General features: G+C 38.3%; 2 protein-coding genes across 2 annotated transcripts; both read right to left on the bottom strand.

The window, feature by feature from the left end:
* Positions 1 to 572: 572 nt before the first annotated feature.
* On the bottom strand, positions 573 to 9,197 carry LOC117342171 (trinucleotide repeat-containing gene 18 protein-like). The gene is made up of 2 exons (XM_033904182.1): positions 8,420 to 9,197; positions 573 to 2,704 (listed from the first exon to the last, which is right to left on the bottom strand). The coding sequence occupies exons 1-2, from the start codon at positions 8,478 to 8,480 to the stop codon at positions 1,782 to 1,784; spliced, it is 984 nt and encodes a 327-aa protein (XP_033760073.1). The 5' UTR covers positions 8,481 to 9,197; the 3' UTR covers positions 573 to 1,781.
* On the bottom strand, positions 986 to 1,776 carry LOC117341894 (uncharacterized protein CG45076-like). Its single transcript, XM_033903753.1, has 2 exons — positions 1,771 to 1,776; positions 986 to 1,675 (listed from the first exon to the last, which is right to left on the bottom strand). Exons 1-2 carry the CDS (start codon positions 1,774 to 1,776, stop codon positions 986 to 988), a joined length of 696 nt encoding a protein of 231 aa, XP_033759644.1.
* Positions 9,198 to 10,757: the final 1,560 nt, after the last annotated feature.

Raw genomic sequence — 10,757 nt, 5'->3', positions numbered from 1 at the left:
GTTGGGATGGGGTAAAGAAAGTGGGGACATAGGGAGGGCGTGCTGAGTTTGGTTGGGATGGGGTAAAGAAAGTGGGGACATAGGGAGGGCGTGCTGAGTTTGGTTGGGATGGGGTTAAGAAAGTGGGGACATAGGGAGGGCGTGCTGAGTTTGGTTGGGATGGGGTAAAGAAAGTGGGGACATAGGGAGGGCGTGCTGAGTTTGGTTGGGATGGGGTAAAGAAAGTGGGGACATAGGGAGGGCGTGCTGAGTTTGTTTCTTATTGAATTAGACCCAAGCTTGGAGATAGGATGTATGTAATGTTATACCGTTCGGTAGTTCTCCCCCTTCGTCTGTCTGTGTACATACGTTTATAACACCAAAGATTGTCACTTCTCTGGCGATTAAGTTTTGATCGAGTTTCAAGGTAGATAGGCCAACTCTTTAGAAAATCCTTGACGGCGCTCAAACTGCTTAATTCAATTTTGATCAAACCTCTCACAAATACAATGGAACGTAATATCTCGGGCTAGCTAAATTTTCGAGGTTTAATATGGTTCAAGGTCGCCATTGCTATTTTTAGAACATCATCATCAGCACTCTAACGGCTTTATTCCGTAAAGGTTTGTGGTCATAGTTGAGGTCAAGGCCACCGCTAATATACATTTTTAATCCAAGTTTCATTCTATAATCCTTCAGCCAAAAAAAACCCCATAAATATTAGTTACAAAAATCCATCTCCCTCATCAATCACAACAGTGTACACTGTAAATGCTAGCGAGGAAGAAGGTAACATGCATTGCGTTAGCGATTCAATTATCCGTATGTGAACAAAAAACACGTTTTTATTGCTTAAAGACACTAATCTTGTCACTCAGCTCACCATGAAATAAGAATTGTATGAAACAAAAACTGAATGTGTCCTTTGCTGTCCAGCAGTATGTGTCACATGTCAAGTGTATCATTATCTCACGGTAAATGTTGGTATTTTATATTATTCTCTAGATCATTTCCCAAACAGTTTTTTAATATTCCGGAATAACCTACGCCGCCGTCGTCGCCTTCGATTGACTACTACCGGGGCCGGTGTAGTCGTCGTTGTTCTTTTCAGTCGTTCAAGTTCAGCTAACCGGGCACGTTCTTTTGCCAGTTCTCTAGCCCTGTGTTCAGCTTCTTGGCGAGCTCTTTCCTGTTCTTGCCGTTGTCTTTCCTGCTGTCTCGCTAGCTCTCTAGCCCTTGCTTCGGCCTCTTGACGTGCCCTTTCTTCTCTTGCAAGTTGCGCTCGAATCCTTTCCTGCTCCAGACGTTGTCTTTCTGCCTCCTTCTCTCTAGCTATTCTTTGTATGTCTGCCTCCCTGGCAGCAGCCTCTTTAGCTCTTTGCATTTCAAAAAGGCGAGCGTTCTCTGCAGCTTTTTCCGCAGCAAGGACCTTTGCTCTCATTTCTGCTAGACGTCTTTCCTGTTCCTGTTGTTGTCTCAAAACTTCTAGTTCCCTAGCTTTCCTTTCCGCTTCTGCCTTCATTCTGGCAGCTTCTTTTGCCTTTTGTGCTGCAATTAAACGTGCGTCCTCGGCTGCCTGTTCTGCAGCGAGTTTTGCTGCCAATTTTTTAGCATTCTTCTCTGCCAGTTTTGCTCTTTCTATAGCTTGTAAACGTTCTTGCTGAAGCCATTCTAGAGTTTGAGGCGACAATAAATTCTGTTCCTGAGCTGATATTAAAGACGGAGCACCATTATTTGCTGTGCCGATCACCTCCGGCGCTACCACTGGACTTACAGTATCTGTGTTTGGACCTTCATTATTCCTATTTCTCTTCCAGTTCCGTCCCTCGGTTCCTGTTTCGTCGTCTTGGTCGTTGGTCTAATGTAGATCCGGGCTCAGTGGTATGAACGTGTGCATCTGCAGGACCTGGAGGATCCGGAGGACCTTGAGGACCTGCAGAACCTTGAGGATCTTGAGGACCTTGTCCTAATCGTTCCAATCGACGCCGTTCTTGTCTGTCCCATCTTTGTTGTAAGCGTTCCTGTCGTTCCTGTCTCCTCCGCTCTCGACGAGTCATAGGCGTGTCTCCTTCTGTTCCAGTTGTCGAGGAAGGGTCAAGGTTATTCCTGTTTCTGTTTCTTCTGCGATCCCGCCTTCCTTGGCGTCGGAGTTCGCGTCTTTGTTCCCGGGTTAAATTAGGATTAGAAGGATCCAACCCTGGATTTGAAGTTGGCCCAATTTGGGAAGGATCTGTTGGTGGAACACCAGGTCCAGACCGGGGTCCGTGATCCACGGTCATTGGATTCCCGGATGGATTGTGTTGATGGTTTGATTCAACAGGTTGCGGGTCAGAGACAAATGCGTCTGCACCGATACCATTCCTTCGATCCCATTCCTGTCTACGTCTCGTTTCAAGCAGCTCCTCCCGAGTTGGAGTTTGAGAAGAAGGTGTATCAACGGAAACGAATTGATTAATGCCGACAGGGTTTCCAACGTGCTCGTGATTAGAGTGACCTGTCGTTGCCCCTGAGTTATGACCTGCATGCCCCTCGTGACCATGCCCGTGGTGTGCATGCTGCTGTTCCCGTGGTCCGGTTCCAGTTTGGTCCGAAGGGAAGGCATTGGATGTTGGCCATTCTAAAGAGCCCGATGATGCTGGTGCGGGCTGGAATGCGTTCATGGCTCCACTCACGGTTGAGAAATTGTCAAGGAAACCTGTGAAGCCCCCGCCTTGGCCACTCAGCACTAGAAAATAGATATAAAACACTAATGAATGAAGAGACTAGCATTTAAATACGTTTTTTACAATAACATATAGTATCAATGACTTTATTTTTTTCATGGATTTATTCTTTTTCTTTTTCACGTTCCTACATAATTTGATTCAAACAGTTTTGATAATGTGAAAAACAGATTACACTGACTCTACTGGAACATTCAGGTTAGACAAATATGTCTGTTTTTGTCATGAAATCCATACCGTTGAACCCTATCATCCGATAATCCTCTATTCTGTAGTGTTGCCGAGATAAATTGTTGTTGATGTATCTTATTATTCCATTTAAACAGTGATATCATTTCAGTACATCATCTATGAAGGAAGGAATTGTTTTACTTTTCCAACGCTTTTAACTAACTTTTAATTGACTGTTATTTCATCATGTATCTTCTTTCTAAAACCACAGAGCATCAAGTTTTATGTGTTCTGTGCTCGTTTATATTTCTGGTTACTACTTTGTCACTCCCCCGATCTGAGTTTTGAGAACATGACATTGCCCAGATTCGACCTTTATCTATCAGACAGGTGTCGTCGATGAAGCAGAAGACTCTTACTCTTCCTGAACACCTGGTCATATTCTTCTTGTGATTGTCCAATGTTTTACATATATATCTAAGTTGTTCATTTTAGCTCACCTGGTCCGAAGGACCAAGGTGAGCTTATGCCATACCGGTCCGTCCGTCCGTCCGTCCGTCCGTCAACAATTGACTTCTTCTTCATAACCACTGATCAGAATTTGACGAAATTTTGTCAGAAACATCCCTATGGGATGTGGACTTAAAATTGTACAAATGGTGGGGCTGACACCCCAGGGGTCTGAGGGGCGGGGCCAAAAGGGGTCGATTTGGCTATATTAATATAAACGACTTCTTCTCTGAAACCAAGCAAAGGATATCGCTCCTATTTGCCTGGTAGCATCACTATGGGGTGAGGATTCAAAATTGTACAAATGGTGGGGCTGACCCCCTGGGGGCCTGAGGGGCGGGGCCGAAATGGGTCAATTGGGCTATATTGATATAAACGACTTCTCTGAAACTGAGCAATGTATATTGCTTATATTTGCCTGGTACCATCACTATTGAGTGGGGATTCAAAATTGTACAAATGACTGGGCTGACCCCCAGGGGCCTGAGGGGCGGGGCCAAATGTGGTCAATTGGGCTATATTGATATAAACGACTTCTTTTCTGAAACCAAGCAATGGATATCACTCATATGTGGTCAATTGGGCTATATTGATATAAACGACTTCTCTGAAATCAAGCAATAGATATTGCTCGTATTTGACTGGGAGCATCCCTTTGGGGTCAGGGTTCAAAATTGTACAAATGTAGGGGCCGACCTCTCTGGGTGCTGAGGGGCGGGGCCAAAAGGGGTCAATTTGGCTAAATTGATATGAACGATTTCTCCTCTGAAACCAAGCAAAGGATATTGCTCATATTTGACTGTGAGCATCCCTTTGGGGCCAGGATTCAAAATTGTACAAATGGTGGGGCCAACCTACCTGGTGCCTGAGGGTCGGGGCGAAAATGGGTCAGTTTGGCTAAATTGATATAAACAACTTCTTCTCTTAAACTAAGCTATGGATATTGCTCATATTTGCCTGGTACAACCCCCGGGGTAGGGATTCAAAACTGTATAAATGACAGAGCTGACCCCCGGGGAGCTAAGAGGCGGGGCCAAAAGGGGTCATTTTGGCAGAATGGATATAAATAACTTCTTCTCTGAAACTAAGCAATGGATATCACTCACATTTGTATGGTAGCATGGTCATGGGGTGGGGATTCAAATTGTACAAATTTTGGGGTTGACCCCCCTATCTCATGAAATCCAGGTGCGCGATAAGGCCCTCTGGGCCTCTTGTTACCATTTTTATCGTTTATAAGTAAAATCTATTTCACATGGCGTTGTTCTCTTTGTTCCAATGTACAACATTTGTTTCTGTTATATTACTCGGTAATTGTGCTATAGAGAGCATTGTCTGCTGAAGAAGGAATAAAACAATCCCTAATACGTAAAAATATCAACCGATCAGGTAAACAGTTAGATATAATAGTTCGGAATGTTAATCACACGAAACTAAGATAAAACAAAGGTATGATTTCATATTTTTACAGTCGTTACTGTTTCTGAATCGATTGCCTAATTGTGAGAACGTGACCAAATTCGCCGCGTATGAATACATTGTATACGTAAACATTGGCGGACTTCTTTTGACAGCACACAAAACCACGTGTCACTGTTTAAAAACAAACGCTATATCTAAATTTCACATCAACGATCATTATTCATTTTAAACGTAATTTTAAGACAAGTAAAACAACTTTATTGCGATATAGTGTGAATAAAATAATTGAAATGCGGAATCATTTTCTTCTGTTGTCATGGAGAAAGTGGGCGGCGTTTAGCCGTATGTCAACGGCTATGCAGATGACTGTTTCGCATGGATAAACTTGAAGTCAACATGATTTCGAACTTAGAACATACAAAGTAAATGTTTGTTTTTGACATTTTGAGACCATTATTGTAAACGCAAAATATTGTAAATATTTCAATCCTTGATTAATCCCAAAAGTGTAAGGAAATACAAAACCACAAATCACACTAATTTGCATAACAAAAGAACAAATCTCACACAGGAATAAGAATATTCCCATATAAGGCTAGTAGGATATTTCAGCCTATAGGGTGAGATGGGGAAATCTGCACGAAGGGGGAAGATTGTGAAGCTGCAAAACACGCGGCATGGTAGTTTAAAAATCTTCCTTCTTGGTTTAAGATCCTCCTGCCTCACTCTCAAACCTAGGGTGAGATAAGAAAATCTAACACCATTAAAATTGTGGATTTCCCTCTTATATCCAGGGTAAGAGAAAAGGGCATTTTCCTCACCCTTATAAACAACCATCTCTGATCGAAAACTATGCTATCTTTATGAGTCCGTATTCGACATTTATGGCGGTGATTGTCATATTCTGAGCAAGGCCTTGAATCTTAAATCCTTGTTGACATTACTGCTGAAACGTGAGAGGAGTAGAGGTATACTGTTAAGAAAATATATCATAAGAAATTTTTGAGATTAAAGTTCAGCTAATAGGATGACACACTAACGATCATAAGATTTTAGGGAATCGATTCCTAGGGGAATAAGTGAATTAAAAAACAACAACTTGATTGAAGATTTTTTTCCGACAGCTCATAATGATAACCTACCTATTTTTAACATACAACAAATCTAATTTCTCACGAAACATCTAAGGTAAACCAAAGTTTCATACGTTCATTTAACATTACATAATTATATTATATCAATGAAAAAAGATTTTGTGAAGAAATATCATAGATCCAATAGTTTAAACTATTAAGACATACTGTATGATTTTTTGTTATTTGTGATATTTTGAAACTTGATTAAGGGAACATATATTATAATAACATTAAAAATATTTTGAACGGATTTTTCATACAGGCGATCAGTTAAAAGAACTGATATGTTGGCAATAAATGATGAAAACCCATATCATTGTATATGCATATCCTTTTTGTTAAATAGTTTTAGGCATAAACAAAACAAAAGTATATTGCACACTGCAGATTTATCTTGTCACTAACGGATGTCGTTGATCTATGTTTAATCATTTTATATGGACACACTGTCATCACTCTTGCTTTTCTTGTTGCAACATGCCTGCTTCCCTAGCCTATGGGTTGTAAATGTCGCTATTGACTCTATAATCAAGATGTTTGTCCAAGTAAATGATGAGTGTCACCTTACACACGGGTAAAACCACAAGATGACATTAGCATTAGAATCCAACTTCTATTTCCTTTAGCGAGGTGATGTATTTTTGACTTCCCTAGTTGTCACTTTGGGGACGTGACATTGTCCGGATAAGAAGCCTTCTTTTTTCCTTATGTTTTTTATTTTACCAGTTGTCACTTTCATTATGTTTTGACTTCCTCAGTTGTCACTTTGAGGACGTGATATTCCTTTTGCATTTTGTTTTTTTCTTTCTTTCGTTCCTTATATTTTGTTTCATCGGTATTTGTATTTATTTGTTTATTTAAGCATGCGACACATGCTATCAATGTTTGATAATTGCATTTGTCAAATACATGATATGTTAACGCCCCTCCGAGTCTCAATAAAACAACTCCAATTCAATTTAAAAGAAAAACAAAAACAAAAACAAAACAAAACCCAACATTTTCTCATTTAAAGAACTTTGAAAAACTCTTTTGCAAATATCTTTTGAATAACTTTTGATTATTACAACTATTTTTTTTATTTTAACCTTAACGAATAATAAACAAATAAGATTTGAAAAATACAAGTAGCATACTCTTACCCTTTCAATGATATCGATAAAAAATGTAATGTATAAATAAATGAGCAATTGTAGCTTCGATCTGTAACTGGAATTATCACACTGATGAAAAACGTTATAGTTAAATAGATTATCTTAGGTAAATATTGACTTCAGCCAAAGTCTTTAGGTATAAGATATAAGTATGCTCGATGCGTAGTAGGTTTCAATTATATAAAACGGTTGAAATTATATTTAAATTATGTGGCAGAAATGTTGATATATTTTATACATTTACGTGCGTCACAAATTACTTTTTATTATTTAACGACGATAAAATGTCTAATAATGATTCATTATTTTTTAAACAATATAATCTGTTTTCGCTTCTGAATACTTGATGATTATATCTGCCATTATACATAGCCGTGGTCTAGCTATAGGAGACTTCTTTAGATCCATTAATATGTTTTGATATTTAATAGCGACTGCCGATAAATCACTTTAATGATAATTAAGCGTCTATCTATTTATACTTTCATACCTGTATATTATAAATTGATATCGATACCTTTCTGTTACTTCAATGTGTCGCTCTGTCAACTTTCGTGATAAAAGATTTTCGTAATCAATGGATGGAGGGACGAAAAATACACCTATTCTGACATAGAGATAAATTATGTAGGGAATATTAATATGTGTCATTGGTTAGTATGGATTTAACCAAGAGTTATATGGTTCCTCATACTAGGTCGTTGAAAAACAGTTTGATAGTAATCTGGATAATTTAGAACTAGGCCCAATTCAAAAGTATATGTAGATAGTAATAAACTTATGTTTCCGATATTCGAAGTAGTTCTTTGTGAATCCTGATACGAATAAGGGCCCTAATTCTTCTTCTTACTTTCAATTTAACAATACAGATATGCAATTAAACAAAATAAAAACAAAAAACAAAAACAAAAACAAACAAAACAACAACAAAAAAAAAAAAAAAAAAAACAAAAAACAAAACATTAAAAAACAACAAGAAAACCCCATAATATTCATAGTTTTACGGGTACCATTTTGTCAATACAAATGATATTTGGACCAGACGTTGCGGAAAGGTAAACGTCTCTCACCATTAACATATACATTTACGATGATCTCGTATAACACAACAAACTGATATTACCCAATCTTTATTTAATCAATGGGCATATTTTTGTATGCTAGTTGTTAATAAGATTATAAGATATTACGTCTAATTAACTACAGTCAAAGACTGACAAAACCATAACAGAAAATAATAAAATATTGTTTTATCTAAGAATGAAAGGGCATGCGTATTAGTTAAGAGGTTGGAATTTATAGTAGAAAGAGGTATGATACTTACTAGGTATACAGCATGATAGGAGAGTAATCCAGACAGCGAAAAGTGTTTTCCTTGTAATCATCTCTGATGTGTTATGTGGTGAGGATAGATTTGTTGTCTATTTAATGCACAAAACCAGCCCGCATGACTTTCTGATTGAGTGCTCAGTCGTTTACGTAAGGCGGGAAACTGTGTAAATATGGAGATGTGTATCTATCGTCAAACACATCCGGGTCCTAAATATGGAGGTGTGTATCTATCACCAAACACATCCGGGTCCTAAATATGGAGGTGTGTATGTATCACCAAACACATCCGGGACCTAAATATGGGTCCTAAATATGGAAGTGTGTTTATCAGCAATCCCGAAATGTACCTGATGCTACCATCCCTGCAAGAGGCTACTAAATATTCCTATATCTTATTTCTAGCAACTTTATTCTTTCGTATGTATCTCCTACACTACCTCACTTTTGGCCTTTAAGTTGAGCATTGAATTCTGTCCCCATGCCGAAACATACCAGAGTCTTTAAAAACGATAGTTGCTTCTCCTACTTAGCGCTCAGCACTTTTGGAAGTGAAACGATTGATTCGTCTGCTGTCAGTATAGTATGACCGAGTAGGATGTCCTGCTGTGTGGCTTCGGTAGTATACTTCAGTGAGGCAGCGCTATAAAGTCAGTATCATCTCGGGCTACCACCAGGAAACGAACAAAGATATACCGCAGCCTCCCAAAACACACACACTCACCACAAGCACCCATCTCGTACACAGGAGAACTGGTCCTTAAATTATCTTAGGACGTTAAACAAGTCAAAACCCAACCCAAATCATCTGAGTTCTAAATATTGAAGTGTGTATCTATCAACAAACACATCCGGGTCCTAAATATGGAAGTGTGTATCTATCAACAAACACATCCGGGTCCTAAATATGGAAGTGTGTATATATCAACAAACACATCCGGGTCCTAAATATGGAAGTGTGTATATATCAACAAACACATCCGGGTCCTAAAAAAGGAAGTGTGTATCTATCAACAAACGCACCCGGGCCTTACCAACACGTTAATTAGCAAATGATTGGACGTCAATATGCATGACAATGTTTACTCCTCTGCTATTGGACAGGCGTCCTTTGTGTCAAAGAAAGAAATAATTGCAAATAAGGGTATTTACTTTTATTTTGCTTGGTTTATGAGCTGATAAATTCAATGGAGCACCAGATAAGTTGCGTAAACGCGAATCCAATAGAACACGAAGTAAATCGCTTCGCGTTTGCGCAATTTACATCATGCTTCATTGAATCTATCAGCTCATAGTTCGAACAAAATAAAACGTTAATTCTTAAGTATATAATATAAATGACATTCTGACATGTTGCTATGTCACCAATAGACAATATACGTATATTTTATATACATTTTATGTATACAGGTGCTGTCATGTCTCTTTATAACTATTTTACTTATAATCCATTTTCTACCACAATACCCCGTGTTATTCAACTCTCAGACCATCAGTTAATCATTACAGCTGTTGATTAACAATCTGTTTATACCACACGTGGTATAAACTCTGTACGCATTTTGATTGGCTAACACGGTGAACTTTGACCCAAGCCGCAATTGTTATTGACGTCATCAATAATCTAATGACGTCACATCACCGGGTCCCGGACGTCACCGGTACACTTTATTTGCATACGCGAATATTATACTTGGCTACGTTTCCCTTTGATTCAAGCCGATATTATTGTGGTAGAAACAGGTCACACGACTCGTGATTGTTGGATATGGAATTTATTTCACACGAGTAAGTTATTTTTTAAAAGTTGCAAAAAACACTCGCTAAAGCTCGTGTCTTTTGTAACTTTTAAAAAATAACTTACTCGTGTGAAATACCATATCCAACTCGCTAAAGCTCGTGTCTTTTGTAACTTTTAAAAAATAACTTACTCGTGTGAAATAAATTCCATATCCAACAACCACTCGTTGTGTAACCTCTATGTATCCAATGTATGTTTTTATATTCGAATAATTGCAGATTGATTAGTACTTATGTGCGTTTATCATAATTAAATTATGAAGTATGTTATTATATTTAGGCCTCATATATCCACCGATAACAGTGTAATCGTCTTATTTATGAACATAAACCACATTATGTAACGCCATTATAATTATCAATATGGTTCATTTAAATACCATAATTAAAAACCACTGTTGTCTTAGAAAGTAGGTGAAGGATTATTCGACTGACGCCACATACTAAATTTCGGACTGATATGAAGACTTCTGCTAATGTACTTGATGTATGAAAAGTAGAATTGCTGCTATGGACCTCCATACTTTCAAATG

The sequence above is a fragment of the Pecten maximus genome, chromosome 14 (genome assembly GCF_902652985.1).
Source record: "Pecten maximus chromosome 14, xPecMax1.1, whole genome shotgun sequence".
NCBI lineage: Eukaryota > Metazoa > Mollusca > Bivalvia > Pectinida > Pectinidae > Pecten > Pecten maximus.
This window is presented reverse-complemented; position numbering and strand designations above follow the sequence as displayed.